This window comes from Drosophila yakuba, chromosome 3L (genome assembly GCF_016746365.2).
Source record: "Drosophila yakuba strain Tai18E2 chromosome 3L, Prin_Dyak_Tai18E2_2.1, whole genome shotgun sequence".
In the NCBI taxonomy this organism is placed as follows: Eukaryota; Metazoa; Arthropoda; class Insecta; order Diptera; family Drosophilidae; genus Drosophila; species Drosophila yakuba.
The window spans coordinates 12102700-12122092 of NC_052529.2; the positions used below are offsets into that span (position 1 = coordinate 12102700).

General features: G+C 48.3%; 5 protein-coding genes across 5 annotated transcripts; 4 read left to right on the forward strand and 1 right to left on the reverse strand.

Annotated features, from left to right (window-relative positions):
* The first annotated feature begins 585 nt into the window (after positions 1 to 585).
* LOC6533824 (cell surface glycoprotein 1) lies at positions 586 to 1533 on the forward strand. Its single transcript, XM_002094488.3, has 2 exons — positions 586 to 669; positions 736 to 1533. The coding sequence occupies exons 1-2, from the start codon at positions 663 to 665 to the stop codon at positions 1494 to 1496; spliced, it is 768 nt and encodes a 255-aa protein (XP_002094524.1). The 5' UTR covers positions 586 to 662; the 3' UTR covers positions 1497 to 1533.
* Positions 1534 to 1843: 310 nt separating this feature from the next.
* On the forward strand, positions 1844 to 9459 carry LOC6533825. Its single transcript, XM_002094489.4, has 11 exons — positions 1844 to 1892; positions 1952 to 2217; positions 2292 to 4091; positions 4206 to 4370; positions 4441 to 4620; positions 4688 to 4852; positions 5060 to 5248; positions 5322 to 5507; positions 5571 to 5762; positions 5819 to 6565; positions 6967 to 9459. Exons 1-11 carry the CDS (start codon positions 1886 to 1888, stop codon positions 9376 to 9378), a joined length of 6309 nt encoding a protein of 2102 aa, XP_002094525.2. The 5' UTR covers positions 1844 to 1885; the 3' UTR covers positions 9379 to 9459.
* A 1243-nt stretch (positions 9460 to 10702) lies between these two features.
* Positions 10703 to 16657, forward strand: LOC6533827 (anoctamin-5). Its single transcript, XM_039374547.2, has 13 exons — positions 10703 to 11179; positions 11878 to 12083; positions 12147 to 12328; positions 12388 to 13338; positions 13397 to 13542; positions 13712 to 14292; positions 14420 to 14637; positions 14697 to 14861; positions 14925 to 15278; positions 15338 to 15437; positions 15502 to 15898; positions 15955 to 16045; positions 16104 to 16657. Exons 2-13 carry the CDS (start codon positions 11906 to 11908, stop codon positions 16428 to 16430), a joined length of 3690 nt encoding a protein of 1229 aa, XP_039230481.1. The 5' UTR covers positions 10703 to 11179; positions 11878 to 11905; the 3' UTR covers positions 16431 to 16657.
* A 151-nt stretch (positions 16658 to 16808) lies between these two features.
* LOC6533828 (tubulin polyglutamylase complex subunit 2) lies at positions 16809 to 18213 on the forward strand. Its single transcript, XM_002094492.4, has 4 exons — positions 16809 to 16958; positions 17020 to 17187; positions 17242 to 17510; positions 17598 to 18213. Exons 1-4 carry the CDS (start codon positions 16886 to 16888, stop codon positions 17961 to 17963), a joined length of 876 nt encoding a protein of 291 aa, XP_002094528.1. The 5' UTR covers positions 16809 to 16885; the 3' UTR covers positions 17964 to 18213.
* Positions 17965 to 19341, reverse strand: LOC6533829 (viral IAP-associated factor homolog). The gene is made up of 2 exons (XM_002094493.3): positions 19189 to 19341; positions 17965 to 19018 (listed from the first exon to the last, which is right to left on the reverse strand). Exons 1-2 carry the CDS (start codon positions 19192 to 19194, stop codon positions 18302 to 18304), a joined length of 723 nt encoding a protein of 240 aa, XP_002094529.1. The 5' UTR covers positions 19195 to 19341; the 3' UTR covers positions 17965 to 18301.
* Positions 19342 to 19393: the final 52 nt, after the last annotated feature.

Below are 19393 nucleotides of genomic sequence, written 5' to 3' on the forward strand. Positions count from 1 at the left end.
ATTTACTTTAATTTGATTTTTTTTTTCGATCAGAAAAGATAAGAATCACATGACAATTAAATTATTAATTAAAATCTGTGAGGACGTGCACGTGTTAATTAAGTAACTATATGCGAATAAAACATATGTCTTATTCAGCTATAAAATTGGGGGAAATCCACAGAATTAAAACAAGTAAGAAATAAATTAACGATTTTAAGTTTCAGTTTAATGAATGTTAACTTGATTCTGTGACTCATCTCTGTAACTGCTTTTTTGCCTTAACATTATCTTATCGCGTTTAATTGAAAAGTCAATTACTACATCTTGATAACCATAAGTTTAAGGGCTAATAAGTTAGCAGATATATTGTAACCATATAACTAGAGCATCCGTAACTCAAATAAAATACATTCCAATTAGATTTTGTAGGTTTTAAGATCTTGTTTAATTCGACTAATTATAGTTGTTTTCCTTACTGTACTTAATAGTTCGAATTCATTATCAATCAAGTTATTGCAGTCTTATCATGTTTGCCCAAGATAGTGATAATGAGAACACTTTAGTGACTTGTCGTATGCTAATTAAAGGCTGAATCTGATGCAGCTGGAAACGCTATAAATGCACCGCTTACTGCAAACTATTCACTGGTTTTGGTTTGTAGTTAACCGATCGTCGCTGCAATGAAGTGTAAGTACCCGAAGAGGATCTGAATATTATTCCTTAACATTAAAGACAAACGCTTTTGGGTTTCAGTGGTCTGGATGTTGATGTCCTTGCAGCTTATGCTTCTAGCAACTGCTCTTAGTGCCAGACAATGTGTCAAGCCAACTGCTTCACCAAAGCCCACCGAGGATCCTGACGATCCCACTGATGATCCCTGGGATCCCACAGATGACTCATCGGAGGACCCATCGGATTCAACCGACAAACCATGGAGCCCCACTGCTAAGCCCACAGTAGTACCAACTCTACCGCCCTCTAATTCCACATCCAATCCATTGGATCCCTCGGGAGCGCCCACCAATGAACCATCAGAGCCAACCGGAGAACCGACTGAAAGCTCATCGGATCCCACCGGAGAGCCCTCCAATGATCCATCGGAGCCAACCGAAGTACCCACTGAAAATCCATCGGATCCCACAGGACAGCCCACTGGAGAAACATCCAATCCATCAGATCAATCCACTGACAGTCCCACAGATCAACCGACTCAGGAACCAACTGAAGAGACTAAGATACCGACGGGGGAGACCACTGAAGGTACTTCGGAGCCCACTGGAGAATCATCAATTTCCATCGATCCATCGGATTCGACAAGTCCAACCACCCAGACAACTCCCAGTGTGGATGCGAACGCCTCCTGTCGAGCTCATCTAGGAGTCCAATTCCTGCCGCATCCGTACGATTGTCATTTATACATACACTGCGATGGGGATGCAGGATACATCAGGGATTGTCCAAGTGATCTATACTGGAACTCGATCAACCAGACTTGTGACAAGACCTGTGCCTAGGCAAATAAAGTACATACAATAGCATGCTCTCAAAAAACGTTCTTCTCCCTAGCTGGGTTACATTTTATCTTTGACTGATCTTGAAGCAGAATACAAGACCTTGTTCGTGACATTCATTCATAACTTTGCGAATTCCAAACACCAAATTTTGGGGAGTGGTTACACTGCGATAGGTGATGACTTCCAGGAACTACAGTGCCCAAAGTTCACACCTCAATTAGATTGACATGAAAGGGCCATGTCTAACATGATCAACGTAATTGATAGAGATAAGGGTCAATTAGAGTCTGCCAGTCAAAAATAATGAGCTATATAAAAGGCACCAACTTTTTGGCAATTATGCGGAGTACATCCCTATCATCACAAGACGAAGAATAGAAGTCAACAAGATGAATGGTGAGAGTGTGCAGTGTTCTAACAGTAACAAGGACTCAAGTTACTTTTCTCACATCCAGCTACTCTGCTCACTGTGGTGGCACTCACTGCAGTGGCTGCCCTAGTTGGAGCCGCCGATCCCGAATGCCTATACCGGAGGACGAGGAACCTTTCGATGCACTGGCCAAAACCCTTAAACTGTTCCTCCTACTACCGTTGCAGCGCCAAGAACTCTGTTCGCACGGTGACGTGTCCACCGGGCAAGGAGTACAACCCCAAGAATGGCAAGTGCACGATCGCAGGACGAAGTCTCTGCAAGCTGAGTCTTATAGCTCCACTTGCTGAGGTAGGTTTTAGATTCTCATTTCGAGTTTGATTAGGTCCCATTTATCGCTATACCTTCTACCCGATCTTCTGCAGTCCACCAATGTGTGCTCCACCGAGGTGAACGGAGCCTACATAGCCAATAGTGGAGCTTGTGGCGAGTTCTACATCTGCGACGAGCAGTCTGCCTATCCACAGAAATGCGATCTGGGTAGCTACTTCAATGAAACCCTGGCTGCCTGCGTACCGGATACCAACAGCACGTGCTGGCAGAACCTGTGCATTAATAAGACCAATGGTGCCTTCTTGGCCAATGACGAGAACTGCGGTAGCTACTATGCGTGCTCCGATGGAGAGGCCACTCTTACGACTTGTCCCCAGGGCAGTTTCTTCAACACCTCAGTTAACGCCTGCACTGTCGATGAGGGAAACTCTCAATGCTGGGTTAACTACTGCATTGGACAGAGTGATGGGTCCGCTGTGGCCGACAAGTCCAACTGCACCGTGTTCTATGTGTGCTCCGATAATACGGCTACTGCTCAAGAATGTCCCGAAGGAAGCTACTTTGAGGACACCAACTGGGGTTGTGTTCCCGGCACTTGCACCACAGAGGCACCTTGTGATGAGGTGACCACGCCACCTCCGGCATCCTGCGATTGCGGTGACATTAAGAACGCCGACTTCATTCCCGATGAAGAGAACTGTCGCAAGTACTTCATCTGCATTGACGGTGTCCTGGTGGCTGGGGATTGCGGCAAGGGTAACTTTTTCAATGCCACCCTCAGTGTTTGTGAGGTTGATGTAGACAACACTTGCTGCGTGGCGGATTGCACGGATGGAGAGGCTAAAGTGGATCCCCAGGACTGCACCAAGTACTTCAAGTGCCAAAGTGGCGACTGGACTTCCGTTTCCTGTGACAGTGGCAGTTATTTCAATGCAACTGTGAACTGCTGCCAAGTGGATGTGAATAATGTGTGCATTAGTGCATCAACCACCTCAACACAGAGTCCCACAACCTCAACAGAAGTTATCCCAGCCCCAACCAGTGAAGTGTACAAGTGCAATGCCCGAGATCCTGCAGCCAGTGGAAAGAACTGCTGGACCTACCAGGTCTGCATCAATGGCCAGTGGGAGGATGGCACTTGCCCCAATAACACCTACTTCGACGCCTCCGTTGGCGTTTGCCGCGAGGACACCGAGAACGTCTGCGTGGAGAACAGATCGAGCGGATCGCGCCAGAAGCGAAGTGTGGGCGACTGCGAGGGCGGCATCCAGCAGGGAACCATTGTGGGTCACTCGACCGACTGCGATAAGTACCTGATCTGCGAGAACGGACAGTTGGTGGAGGGTGTGTGCGGCTTTGGCAATGTCTTTCAAAATTCCAGCGGCGTCTGTGTTCCGGACACCAAGGCCACTTGCTGGGTGTGCTCCAACAAACCGAATGGCTACCAGATGCCAGATCCCACCGACTGCACCAGCTATTTGACCTGCTGGGATGGCCTGGCCACGAAGCACACCTGCGGATCCGGCGAGTGGTACAATGCCGATGGTGAGTGTGCCATCGATGTGAATGCCAAGTGCATCAACCCATGCACCTGCGGCAACGGCAACGTCGCCCACCCCATCTGCACCAAGTACTTCCAGTGCACGGACGGAGTCCCCAAAGTGATGCAGTGCGTCTCTGGAGAGGCTTTTGATTCAGCCACTGGTCAGTGCTCCACTACTGTGGAGTGCTCTGCCAAAAATTGCGCCACCGCCAGTGATGGCACCACCTACGCTATTGCCGGAGAAACTGGCCAATTTTACGTCTGCCTAAACCACGAGGCCACTATTGAATCCTGCCCGGTCAACACTGGATACTCCGACGACCTGGGCATATGCTACACCCAACCCAGCGTAAGTTAAGCCACTTAAGTAAGAGCAACAATTTGTAGTGAAAAGGTCGTTGAAAAAGTTGTGATTCTTTGATAACCTTATAAATTAATACCTCGTTCTTTTCAACAAATTTAGACCGATTGCGATCAGACCGTTTGCACCAGTACCAATGAGTACTCGACGTATCCTTCTGGGAACAACGACTCCTCGACCTTCTGCCTGTGCGAGAATGGTGGTGGTTATATCAAATCCTGTCCAACCGGATTGTTCTACGACGCGACTGAAGATGCCTGCTCTTTCGTAAGTAATCGTCCACAAAAGTTACGACCTACAAGTTTTCAACAACAATCCCCTTATTTCCGTATTACAGTCCGGAAACTGCGATCCTCAGGTCTGCGTCGACCAGACGGAGTACTACATCTCTCCGGACTACGAGGACCCGAATAGTTTCTGCCTGTGCCGCGCTGGAACACCCATATCAGTTCCCTGTCCCATTGGCTACACTTTCGATAGCGAGGAGCTCGAGTGTGTCCTCATTCCACTGCCAGATGTAAGTCATTGGAATAGGTCTCAAAATACATACATGAGTGCATAATGTATTCCAAATCCTCTTACAGCCACGTTGCCACGACTGCTGCGCAGGAAAGCCGGAGTTCTCAACATTCCCGGCCTTAGATGGTACCGATGGCTTCTGTCTCTGCGTAGACGAAGTTCCCAAGTACAACAGCTGTCCGGACAACACGCAATACGATTCTGAGGCAGGTGCCTGCCTCAGCACTGAGGTAAGTCATTGTATTTCAACAATATTTTAACAATATTTCAACAATATTTCAACAATATTTCAACAATATTTCAACAATATTTCAACAATATTCCAACAGTCTTTCAACAATATTCCAACAATAATTCAACAATATTCCAAGAATCTTTCAACAATATTCCAACAATCTTTCAACAATATTTCAACAATATTTAATTTACATTTGCAGGAGGAAACCACATGCCCTGTGAATGCTTGCGATGTCGGCGTTTGCGAGGACGCTGCGGATTACGATACCTTCCCAGTTTCAAATGAGCCCTCCGCGTTTTGCTACTGCGCCAACTCCTGCCCCGTGTATGAAACCTGTTCCGACGACGAGGTCTATAACGAAAATCTGAAGATGTGCAGGGAAGCAGAGGTGGGTGTTGCTAGTTTTGGATTTACAATATACAGATTGTAAATATTCTGACAAATTCATATTTTCCCTCCAGGATCCCTCTGTTGCCGGCTTGTGTGATGCTGATACATGTGACAGCACTCCGGAGTATACACCATATCTGCCCAACGAAGGAACGGATGGCTTCTGCTATTGTGACGCCGACGGCTTCCCCGTTTATCAGCCTTGCGACCAAAACGAGGAATTTGATGAGAACCTGGGAATGTGCAAAACGATTGTTGTAAGACATGACCACCAAACACCAAGATCAATTAATTTTAGGTTAATGTCGGATTATTTTCAGGATGCCTGTGTGACCGCCCTGTGCGACTCTGACCAATGCGCCATCTTGGGCAACTACGTGCCCTTCCCAACAAACAACGCCAACGAGGATACCGGCGAGTTCTGCTACTGCGACAATGGAGAGGTGGTCTTGGTACAGTGCAGCCCCGAAATGGTGTTCGATGCGGAGCAGGGACGATGCGCAGTTCGGGCTGTAAGTAAACGGATGCAGCTTCTGAATGAATCACTAATTTTCTACATTTTTCGTAGGCATCCGAGTGCGTTTGCGAGCCCGGTAAGTGCGACAACTCCGATGACTACAACTCATACCCGGCTCTGAATACGAATGAGGGCTTCTGCCTGTGCGTGAGCGGAACTCCTGTGTTCAAGGACTGCTCAGAGGGCCAAAGCTATAACAGTGTCTTTGGTGCCTGCCTTGATAGCACCAAGGCATTGGCCTTCGGCCTTTGCGATGACAGACAATGCCACAGTCGCGCCCTCGTGGCTGCCACTTTTGCGGCAGTGAACACGACCAGTGGATACTGCCGTTGCCAGGCTGTGGGCGTGTCCACCTTCATCAGTTGTGCGGATGAGCATGTTTACGAGCAGAGTGCGGGAGCTTGTGTGGTCGAGGCCTGCGAGTACACCAGCTGCTTGAACAGAGCTGCCTTCGAAGCCTTCGAGGCGAAGAACACCACCGAAGGATTCTGCTCCTGCGATGATGTGCCCAATTTCCATCACTGCCAGGCGGGACACGTCTTCGACAAGACCCAGGGCATATGCCTGCTGAAGGACGCCATGGCCATGATCTCTTGCAACCTGAAGGAGTGTCTGAGGCGAAGCCAATACGAGCCTTTTGCCGCCGAAAACACTCAGTCCGGATTCTGCTCCTGTGATGATCTGCAGCGCGTTAGTGTCACCTATCATCCTTGCGGCGAGGGCGAAACTTTTGTGCCGGAACTCGGCTTGTGCGCCAGCCACAGCATCCAGAAGCGTTCCGTGGAGTCGGAGGAAAACGTAAGGTCCCTGAACTTGTTCAAGAAATTCTTCCCAAAACTCTTCTAGGCCAGCTTTGAGCTAGCTTTCTATTTACTCTTATATACCTACTTACTTATATTCTACGACCTTAGTTGTTATTTATGAGTTATGTTATATGTGAATGTTCCGCTTGTTCCACTTCTATACGTATTAAATACCCAATAATGTACTCTAACCATATATGCACTACAATAAATTCAAAATGGATGAATTACAAACATTTCGGCTTTTTATTATGTGTGCCTATAGAATGGAACATGTGGATATGGCCTTCTTTCAGAGAAAAACTAAAAGTTCGATGTAAAAGGTTGGTCGTATAACAAAATGTATTATTTCAATGCGTGAAAAGATTGATTTTATTTGCTTCTCTTCCGTTCTAGATATGTAACTCGGATGAAAAGCGGTCGGTACCAGCGAACTGCTCCCAGTACGAGGTGTGCATCGATGGTCATTGGCGCCGACGCACTTGCTCCGACCAGCGATACTACAATCCGGAGCAGCAGAGATGCCTGGAACCGCGAGATGACTTGGTCTGCGCCCACGCAAGGGTATCGAACGTTCCCACCTGCACCACCATCAGCGAATCCCTAACGATTCCGGCCAAAAGTGGCAATTGCCTGCAGTACTTCCGCTGCTCCGGCGGCAAATGGCGACTGCGCAACTGTCCGAAACAGCACTACTACTCCCCATTGATAGGATCCTGTCTGCCATTCCCACGCGGCCATGAGCAGGACAGGAATCAAACTATTTGCACTTGGGTGATGAGCAAGTCAGCTGGTAATACCTCGGAAGATTGCCAGCACCTCGCTGTGCGTCCTTCTCTGGCGGGCGGCTGTCAGAGTTACCTGATGTGCCTGGACAACTCCTGGTGGCTGCACCAGTGTCCCCTGGGCATGTACTTCAGTCGGGAGCACAACTATTGCCTGCCCAATGATGCGGGGCAGTGTGTCCTGCCGGCGGAGCGGAGTGAAAGCTGCTCCAACGGAGAGAGCAGATCCGTGGTGGGCAGTTGCCACAGCTACGACCTGTGTGCGGATGGCCAGTGGATGAGGAGGCGCTGCCAGGAAAGGGAACAGTTTGAACCCATGCTGGGCTGTGTGCCCAGCGATGGAAGCTGTCAAGACAATGGGATGCGACGCATCTGCCGGGAGGGGGAACTTCAGGCTCAAATCGGGAACAACTGCTCCCAGAGATTCCTATACTGTGAGGCGGAGGCATGGCATCTGGGCAGCTGTCTGAGGGGGCACAGTTTCGCTGGGAATCGCAACAAGTGTCAGTTACAGTCACAGTGCCAACTCCAGATAAGGGAACTCACTGCGGAAAACCAGTGTCTGGGTCAAATGGATGGGCTTAGTGTCCTCGATCCCACAGATTGCACTCGATTTTACCTGTGCCTGCAGCAAGTTCCCACCATCCTGCAAAGCTGCTCCTCTGGCAGCTTCTTTGACTCCACCCAGGGTTACTGCCGACCGAATGATGGTTCCTGCCAGCTGGCGATTTGTACCGGACTGGAGGATGGCAAACTGGTAGCTCATCCGGAGGATTGCCGCTCCTACTACAGCTGCTCCAGCCAGAATGGTACTAGTCTGTTGCAATGCGATGAGGGTCAGTACTTCCACAGTTTGCTTTCAATTTGCCGCGCTGATCATGGCCAGTGTCGAAACGTTTCCCATCAGGATGACCCGGAAACTGCACCCAGATTGTGCTCCGGCCTCCATGGAGTAAAACTAGCTCACGAGCGCTACTGCAATTTGTACTACGCATGTGTCAAGGGACTAGCCTTTCCCGTTGAGTGCCCAGTAGAACAACAATTCAATCCGGTGCTATCCATGTGCGAGCCGGAATCATTGGCCGTACAGCCGTGTCCGAATGGTCAGCTGGATGGAAACGTAAGCTACGTTTATGGCTGTGGAGATCTGCAGGACGGCACCTTCCTGGCCAATCGGACAGACTGTACTCGGTACTTTATCTGTGCCGGTGGAGTGGCCACTGCTCAGCGATGTGCTGTAGGCACCTTTTTCGATCCGGAGCAACTACTCTGTATTCCGGATGACGGCTCCTGTCCGCTGGTGGAATCAGTACCCGACGATGATGACAATCCCAACAACCAGCACGTGCCTCCAGATCCGGTGGTTTGCGAAGGCAAGCATGGTTACATAATGCCCGATCCGGCCAACTGTAATAACTTTTATCTCTGCGTTTCTGGAAAACTCCGACATGAGCTTTGCTATACGGATAACTTCTTCAATGCCACATTGCAGCAGTGTCAGCCTTATGAGATCACCTCTGATGGGAATAACCAAACAGAAAGTCCCTTACAATTCCGACAGATCGAACTTGGTGGTCAGGAGAAGGCAGTTACGAACGGTAACTGCAAGGATGCACCCACCTCTTTTGCCGGAATATGTGGAGTCATCGGAAATGGTGCCTCCGTGGCGGAACAGGGTGATTGCCGTAGATATACCAGCTGCGAGGACGATGAGCCCGTTTCCCAGCGATGTCGCAATGGCGAGAGCTTCGACAGCCTTCTGGGAATCTGTCGTCAAAGCGATGGAACCTGCCTCCTGGAGAACGGCGAAAGAGTGGGAGTCTGCAACGGAAAGCACGGACAACTGGCACGGGATGCTGACAACTGCCGGGGCTACTTCACCTGCGTCCATGGCCAGCAGATCGACGGCGAGTGCGCCCAGGGAGAGTTCTTCAGCCGGTTGACCAACAGCTGCGAAGTGGATGTCCTGCAACAGTGTAGAAGTGATACAGACGACGTGATTATCGCCGACAATGTGGGTTAAATGAATGATTGGGGTCGACGTTGATCTGCTAAGTTAAGTCAAACTTGTGGTGGTGGTTAAATACATTTACTAAGAAAGCAATTGCATAAAGAAGGAGGTTTTTGTTCTACTGATAATTAGACTTATATCAGACTGGGCGGAGCACTCGGGACTTTGAGTTGCCTAGTTCCCTAAATAGGTTGCTATAAGAGGGCACAAAAACTGACCAGAGACGTCTACTTTGAGTTCGTGACGCAACACAGAAGACAAATAAATGTCAATTACCTACTTTCATTCTTGAATCGCACTTGTATTTTACTAACTAAACGATATTGTCAATCAAAAACAAAGCAGACCGACAAACGTCGAAATCAGCACGTACTTACCCCCGAAAATAACCAAATGCGGCAAGGGTTCTGAAATTATTAATGACGTGCATTCAATCAAAATAGACTCCCAGCCATACAATAATAGTACTTATGCCATACGAGTGGCGCACAATGTCGCATATCACTCTATTTTTATGGTCTCGAATTTGACCGAGTAATCGTGAAGGGTGCGTTGTTTAGAGTTCCCCGGGGATAGCTTCATTCGGGCCACCAATAAATGTTGCCTATAGGTCAACCTCTCAACCTTAATGGCATGTATGCGAGTCAAAACTCCATGACGACCATAGGGCCTACAAGTATATAGGACCCTATGAACAACTGACGTCACTCACAACTACGAGTGTCAATATTGTGGTCAGTTCGGTGGTCGGCCCAATTTAAAATTAGAAAGTCATCACGAAGAACCTCGTGCAACAGCGAGTCAAATACCATATTAATAGGATATTCGTGTTAAAAGTAGCGTCCGTATGTGCCACATGCCTCTTTAGTAGAGTGGGTGTGAACTTTGCTTTGGTCAGTGATGGGAAAGTGCAGGTACTTTAATCAACGGTGCAGGATAAGTAGGAAGGTCTAATACATAATATCACTACTTCGCCTGATCATATATTATGATCATTGCTTAAATCATTATAGTGCAATTTTTAAAGCTTTCTGGATTTATGTAGTACTGTCTATCCAAATATACTTACATTTGACCGTATATGCATTCTTTTTGATCTCAGATAATTTACGCAGACGGGGAGGATTCAACGGAATTATAATTGCACGGAACTTTGAAAAGTCCCATAGGACCCGGACACTTAATATGCGCTTTTACGGGTTTCCACGTAGGTACAATCCGTACTCCATCCACAATAGGCCACCACCCAGAGCCGAGAGCCACGACTACGAGTACCACCGTGATTAGCTATCTGTCCCTGGGTGTCACTGTCCTGGCCAGAGGGTCATAGCTCCTGGTCGGTCAATCGGTCGGGAACCGTCGTGGTGAGCGGTACGCCGTAAGCAGAGCGTATAGGGTCAGAGTAAATGGCCATTGGAAGTGGTCGGGATGGACGTGCGAGCGTGTGCTTGGATAGTGTGAACCTTGATTGAAAGATAATAATTACAAGCCACACAAAATCAATAAAAGTGGCCAGTTCCTAGTGTGAATACTGCAATAGAGTGAAGTGTCAGATCTGCAGTTAAACGATCTTTTTTTGTGAATGTGAAAAAGAGATACGCAATATTAAAAAACTATTGAAAGCCCAGCTGCATATGAATAGGAACGGCAATCAATAATCGATTATCCATATGCGAGTAGTGCTTGAAAGCGACAGGAGCAAATCAATAAACCTTCAATTGTTGTGATTACTTCAATGGCATGGGACTTTTCACAACTGCCAACGAACGCTGACATTTCCAGGACGTCCGTCGCACGCTTATTAGTGATCCAGGTACGAGTTGGATTTATTTGTCCGTCGTCTAGTGGCAATCCACTGACCACCACCCATTGACATATGCACATCCACACATGGTACTACACATATCCCAATACCAAATCTAGGGCAATTATTTAGAACTATTGTCATTCGCCCGCCTGGGAAAGTGGTCACCACTCGTAGCAACAAGTTTGCTTCTGCCCCACTAAGCATTTGGCGACCCAACTGGACTCGCTCCCACAATCCCACAATGCACTGAAGCAAATGTGAAGGCATTAATCCGAATGGCTGTAGTTTTGCCTCCACTGCTCCCACTGCTAACCCAATGAAACCCTTGTCTATACGCTGGGCTATACAAACACCTTCCGCGGGTCAATGTCAAATGCGTGCCCGAGTTCACCTTTTGATTGGAACGCGCTTGCAAATGAAGATACAAATACTCTTCGGGGTATAAATTAATGGCCTGCCCGAGGCCAGTAGTATAAACATACATGAATAGTTAATGCACCCATTGGACCCATTGGATCCATTGGAATATCGGGGGATAAAAGTATGCGCTGCTACGACAAGTCTTGAATGACAGTCGCCACCAAAGGCTCCCCGCAAGTTTCCGAACTTGTCACTTTAAATAGTTTATCATGGGTAACGGAGCAGGTGCTCCGAACTAGGCCAAATTGGAAAGTGGCCCCATATGACCTGCCGCCCATCCACAGGATTCCATGACGCCATAGAGAGAAGACGATGAGCAGTCAAGAAGGAAGGTCCGGCGAGAGGTCACACATCTTTCAGATCCGCATCGACAGCGTCGAGGATGAGAGCACCGCCCCCATAACGGAGGCCAACTCACGGGAGGATCTCATTGGTAGTGCAGCCCGGGAGGGCGACAGGTTCAGCGAGCAGTCCGTCTTTCAGTTTCCCAGTGAGTAGCAATGATTATGGCTTCTGAATTTATTAACCAACTTTGGACCATTCTCCCTTTCAGGATTCCTTTCGGTGCCAACGCTGCGAAGCCCACGACAATCCCCAGATCCCTCCACCACCAGGCAGGTGATGTCCAGTCCCGCCAAGAGCGAGCGCATGAGCCGCCGAAGTCAGACGAAGCCGCGACCACGAAGACTTAGCCAAGATAGTGGAATTGTGGCAGGAAGATTGATGGGATACGGGGTGAGTGTGGTATCGAATTAACATTTCAAAGCTACTGAACCTTCAATATGTAACGACAGGAGGGGGCCTTAATTGACTCCGATCTGCAGCCAAGGCAAGTCGAATCGGATCCGATAGATAACGTTTATAGCTGCCAAGGGAGCCATAATGTTCCGGTGGAAGACCCCAACAAACCCGCCACTCCGATTCCGCCCAAATCCAAGCTAAGTGCCAGTCGGGCACGGGCCGGATCGGCTGTCTACACGGAAAAGTGGCTAAACTCCTCGGTGATGCGGACCAGCAATGGCAATCCCCTGTTCCCCAAATCCAACTCGATAGCCATGCCACTGCCCACGCATCTGGAAGCGGAGTCCGCGGAACCGAGTCCCACGCAGGCTTTTGGGCCCAAGATAGTTGGCAATAATGAGGAGGATATACCTGGCACCGCCATGCGCAGGAACTTGGGTCTCAACTTGAGTCCCACGCTGGGTTCCGCCGACCGAGTGAATCAGTCCTATGAGGTAATGGAGTCCTCGCACTCCAACGTTTTACCCGACCAGTTCGGCTATCGACAACTTATACCCACGGAAAGAAAGGCCTCGGACACCGCGAGTTCCGTAAGTGGAAGCTACTACGGCAGTCGAAAGGCCAGCAAAAGCAACAGCCTGGGCGGCGAGTCCGGAGACGAGAGAAGGGTCAGCAAACAGGACAGGGAGGGACTGGATCCGGAGTCACTGATGTTCCGAGATGGCAGGCGGAAAGTGGACATGGTGCTGGCCTGGGAGGAGGAGGACCTGGGCGTCATGACTGAGGCGGAGGCCAAGCGTCGCGATAACCGCCGCTCCTTCATGGACAACCTTATGAAGGAGGGACTCGAGGTCGAGCTGGAGGACAAGTCGCAGTCCTTCAACGAGAAGACCTTCTTTTTGAAGATCCATCTACCCTGGCGACTGGAAACACGACTGGCTGAAGTCATGAATCTGAAGCTGCCCGTGAAAAGATTCATCACCATATCCGTAAAGCCATCTTGGGTGAGCATTTTGGTATGATATTCAATTACAAATTATCTGAATGTTTCTCTGCTTAAAGGATGAGGAGAATGTTGTACTTAGGAATGTGCAATACTGGAAGAATGTGTGGCAGCGCCTGACCAAGAAGATTCAGCTGGACCAAACCCTTCTGGAGGGAGAGACCACCTTCAAGGCGGCAACAGCTAATGGCAATCCGGAGGAGCAGTAAGTAGAGTCATGTAGTTTGTTTAATGTAGTTTAATTAGGATAATAAAAAGAATATTTAATATTAATTATACGTATGACAACAAATTATCATAAGTGCGTACTATTCTCGCCATATAACTTGTCATATAATTTTGCAAAATGAATAATTTAATTTCGCCCACTTCAGGTTCATTGTCAAGGACCGCGCCACGGCCTTCACCAGTGCCCAACGATCGCTGATGGTGATGCAGGTGCTCATCCGGACACCCTTCGACGAGAGCGACCGCAGCGGCATCCGGCGGCTGATGAACGACGGCACCTACCTGGGCTGCTTCCCGCTGCACGAGGGGCGGTACGATCGACCCCACTCCAGCGGGATCTCGCTGGACCGCCGGGTTCTCTACCAGACGTGGGCCCATCCCTCCCAGTGGTACAAGAAGCAGCCGCTGTGCCTGGTGCGCAAGTATTTCGGCGACAAGATCGCCCTGTACTTCTGCTGGCTGGGATTCTACACGGAGATGCTTGTCTATCCGGCCGTGGTGGGCACCCTCTGCTTCATCTACGGACTGGCCACTCTGGAGTCGGAGGACAACACGCCCAGCAAGGAGATTTGCAATGAGTATGGCACGGGGAACATTACTTTGTGTCCACTTTGCGACAAGGCATGCAGCTACCAACGACTCTCGGAGTCGTGCCTCTTTTCACGGCTCACCTATCTCTTTGACAATCCCTCGACGGTATTCTTCGCCATCTTCATGTCCTTCTGGGGTAGGTATCATATAAATAACCTTTGTTATTTCATTTTGTATAAATAATTTCAATCGGTTTCGTATTGAATCTTATTGGTAACTATTTTCAATAGCAAAGTTTTGATTTCATTTTTATCTCTTGTTAGCGACCACATTCCTGGAGCTTTGGAAACGCAAACAATCGGTTCTAGTCTGGGAGTGGGACTTGCACAACGTCGATATGGACGAGGAGAACCGACCAGAATTCGAAACGAATGCCACCACATTTCGCATGAATCCTGTCACGCGGGAAAAGGAACCCTACATGTCCACCTGGAACAGGTCCATACGATTTGTAATTACCGGTAGTGCAGTACTTTTCATGGTGAGATATACTTAGTTATATTTAATTTTACAATATATAGCGTTGTAAACTATTTGTAGATATCTGTGGTCCTCTCTGCCGTGCTGGGCACCATTCTTTATCGCATAACCCTGGTGTCTGTTATTTATGGAGGAGGCGGATTCTTTGTCAAGGAGCACGCCAAACTCTTTACCAGTGTCACGGCTGCCCTAATCAATTTGGTGGTCATAATGATACTAACACGAGTAGGACTACATTTTGAAAGTCTGCCATTAAAACATTGCAAATAAAACACTTTGACTTTCCAGATCTACCACCGCATGGCCATCAAGCTGACCAATCTGGAGAATCCGCGCACGCACACGGAATACGAGGACTCCTATACGTTCAAGATTTTCTTCTTCGAGTTCATGAACTTCTACTCTTCGCTCATCTACATTGCATTCTTCAAGGGACGGTTCTTTGATTATCCCGGAGATGATCAAGCCCGCAAAAGTGAGTTCTTCCGGCTGAAGAATGATATCTGCGATCCGGCGGGCTGCTTATCCGAGCTGTGCATCCAGTTGGCCATCATTATGGTGGGCAAACAGTGCTGGAACAACTTCATGGAGTACCTCTTTCCCAAGTTTTGGAACTGGTGGCGTCACCGGAAGCATAAACAGGTGGGTACTGCTGCTTTGTGGTAATAATGCAAGTTCATGTTCATCATTACTCTTTTTAGGCCACCAAGGATGAGTCGCATTTGCATATGGCCTGGGAGCAGGACTATCACATGCAGGACCCAGGACGCCTGGCTCTGTTCGATGAGTACCTGGAAATGAGTGAGCATCTGATAATATATTTGATATCCATATATAATGGTTAAACCCACTCCATTTCCAACAGTTCTGCAATACGGCTTTGTTACTCTGTTTGTGGCTGCTTTTCCACTGGCACCGCTTTTCGCCCTACTGAACAACGTGGCCGAGATCCGTTTGGATGCCTACAAGATGGTCACCCAGGCCAGACGTCCCTTGGCGGAGCGGGTTGAGGACATTGGAGCTTGGTACGGTATTCTCCGAATCATCACCTACACGGCCGTCGTTTCAAACGCCTTTGTGATTGCCTACACGAGTGACTTTATACCCCGCATGGTGTACAAGTTTGTTTACTCCGAAACACACACGTTGGCTGGCTACATCGAGCACTCGCTGTCCATCTTCAATACCTCGGACTACAAGGAGGAGTGGGGTGCCTCGGTCAGCGAAAAAGATCCCGACACCTGCCAATATCGGGGCTATAGGTAGGTTTTTACAACTCCACTCTTGGTTGTGCACCACTTCATTCGTATCCATTCAGGAATGGCCCGAAGGATTACGAGCCTTATGGACTGAGTCCCCATTACTGGCATGTCTTTGCTGCCCGCTTGGCATTTGTGGTGGTTTTTGAGGTGCGTCTTATAAATATCAATACTACAATGATATATAACTAATATGTCCAATTTCCAGCATGTGGTATTTGTGATAACTGGCATCATGCAGTTCATCATTCCGGATGTTCCATCCGAGGTGAAGACCCAAATGCAGCGGGAGCAGCTGCTGGCCAAGGAGGCCAAGTACCAGCACGGCATCAAGCGGGCTCAGGGCGACAGCCAGGACATTATGAGCCTGTTCCGGGACACCAGCAACCGGGCGTCGATAGCCGGCAGCACGGTGACTACCCGTGGCAGCTGGGCACGTCGTTTCAGCCGGCTAAGCGATGGACTGGACGCCCACGTGGAGGTGGCCGCTCGTCCACGAAGGTCTGTGGAATCCACGGTCTGGGAGGTTTCCTGACACGAGGAGGAGGCCGAGAGCGAGGCCCAGGATCAGAACAAGAGATGAGGCAGCAACAGCAGCAGCAGCAGAATTCCCTCATTCAAATACCAATACTCGTCTCCTTTACAAATTCATTTAATCATGGTATTTTATGTGTAATTGTCGTTAAAGCTCCACAGTTTATAGTTGTTGGTTAATCGCAAAATAAGTAATGTAAATAAATTATTTTCAATGTTGTCTGAAAATTGAATTAGTTACAATCCTTGCATTACTGTTTAAGTGAGTATTCAGTTCTTTATATTTAGCATATTTAAATTCTTACCTTTGAACTCAGTGGCATCAACCATACGCACCGTTGCCACAACAACCAATCCGACGTGACTTTGTTTATACCGTGACAGCTTGTCTATATATGTGGAAAACAGTCTGACGTATAAATTTAACAGAATTTATTCTGAAACATAAATTATTTGATGATGAACAAGAAGCTATCGCCAGAAGATGCATTTTATGAAAATTTGACCCTTGGTCTGATAAGGACCCTGTGTGAGTATGAAACCATCAACAGATTGAAGTCCTGTAACACTGGGTCCTCCCAACCTTTCAGCCAATGTGCCAAGGGTATGTAATGTGACGTTGGAGCGACGACAGCCTCTGAATGCCTGCCAGGTGGTTAATTGGGAGCAGAGGCACTGCGTCTACCTCCCGGAAGATATGAAGAAGTTCTACCTTTCGTCGGATGGATTTATCCTGAACTGGAGTTACCAGTATGCTCGTGAGTTAGATCTCCGTAGTTTCTGGTTTCTTTACTATATCACTTTAATTCCAGCTAACGATATTAGGCGCGTGGGGCACATACACTTTCCGCACTTGCTCCAGGTAACTCTTCTGCGGGAAAACATAGAAACAACATCGAGCCACTCCAGCAATTCGACGGCTCTGCCCAATAGCAACTCGGATGTTGTGGGAGCAACCGGCAGTTCACAATCCCTTCCAGCTCCGATTGCCACCGGAAAAGACAAGTGGGGCAATGCCACGCCTATTATAACGGCCAAGTCAAAAATATTTGAGATCAACAACGTGAACGAAGTGGCCAAGGTGGGTACTTTAATATAGTCCAGACGAAGTCCAGAGATGGAATATTTTGTGGCTAATTTGATTTATTGCAAAATATCCCACTGATAGGTGTGTATGTTGTACGAATCCACGAGTTCCAACAATCCCAAGTTCTATCTGCTGGAGCTGAGCACCCTCAGCTGGCAGTTTTTGGCGGACACCTTTAGTGAATACCTTCGAATGGCCATCGCGCACCTGGGATTGCCGTACTGGGAGCTGTGCTTCTCCACCTGTGGCCTGCCCTCCTGGACAGAGCAGCTGTTTCTCCTCCTGGCACCTCATCTCCTTGAGGAGCACGAGCCACGACGTGGACGAGTACTGAATCCCGCCTGCGAGCATCCGTACAACATCATCGATCCGAACATTTTCCGTGGTAAACCGAAAAGCGTGGCAAAAGCAACAGCTAGCAGTACCAAACAAAATCATAACAAGTGACTTTCTGTAGAAAAGTAAACAATTTATTTATGAGGGTACATAAATGCTACAAAACAATGAAATGAAAACGTGCAAGGAAACTTCCTGAGTATTGGGTAATATATAAATCAATAAGGTTCGCTCCAAACAGCGGATGTTTACGTTTCAAATTACATCTACTAATGTAATCTTAATAAGCTTACATTACGTTCAAAAGCTTAATTGTTGTTAGTTAAATGAGCCCGCATAAAAGATCCAAATTCTGAGTTTAGATTGCGCCTTACTTGATGATTCATTCTACAATATTTACCCACCCTACTGAACACGAAGTTGGATGTGAGTTATGATTGGGCTATGACTCAGTAAAAGTCCGAGCTCTTGTCCTCCAGATCGGCAAGCATTTTGTCCCTGATCTGCGGCCGTGGATCCTCCGTGATCTCGGTGGGTACTGCGCCCGCCTGGCCCAGCATGAACTCCAATTCCTCAACGGTCAGTTTGTCGCCGCGCAGCTCCAGTGGACCGATGTACTGCTTGCGCAGCGATCCCTCGTGGTAGATGAAGATGGTGGGCAGGTTCTTCTCGGGGAAGTTCGGTATGCAGGTGGTGGCGACGGAGCGCACGAACTTGGTCTGCGGAAAGCGGATGGCCAGCTGCTGCATGTGATGGTGGATCAGTGCACACAGTGGTACTCCATTGGCATACAGGTGGAGAACCACCCAGATTCCCTCGCCGGCCTTGGTCACCTCGTTCACATAATCCTGCCCGGAGATCTCGCGCACAGATCCAAATCGCGCCTTTTCGGCGGTGGCCCTCATCTCGGCGATGCGTCGCTGGCGATACTGCTCCAGAACAGCCTCGTCCTCGGAGTCCTCCAGTTCATCGAGTTCGTCCAGCGACATGTCGTCGATCTTCTTGTCCCGCTGGCCTTCATTCAGTGGAAGATCTGTGCGCCGCTGGATGGCATCATCCATCAGCTTCTGGATCTGATCCTCCGTGATTTCCGCCTCCTTCGCCTTGGGCCCAATGATTCCCTTGGCACGGAGCACATCATTCCACTCGGTATCTTCGTTTGGGTCCTATGGAGAACAAGGCCACGTGAGTTTTATTTCATTCATCATTTTCAATACCAAATATGGAGTTTATTTTTGGATGCACCAAAAACACACCCACATTCACATTTATCCAATTGGAGAAACTTTGTTGCTCGTATAATAAATTCAAACTTGCTTTTGACAATCCATCTTACCTGCATTTTTTTGATTATAATTCGATAAAATAAATTACTTAAATATATAAGATTGCTGATCGCGTGCAGCGCTTTTATAAACTAAAAATAAAACTGAATTATTCTACACGAAGTGACTCATGACCAGGGATGGAGCGAATACCGATACATCGTTTGCGCGCGGTCTCTTAGAGATGGTAGCGTAAGCGATAGTTTATGCGCGAGA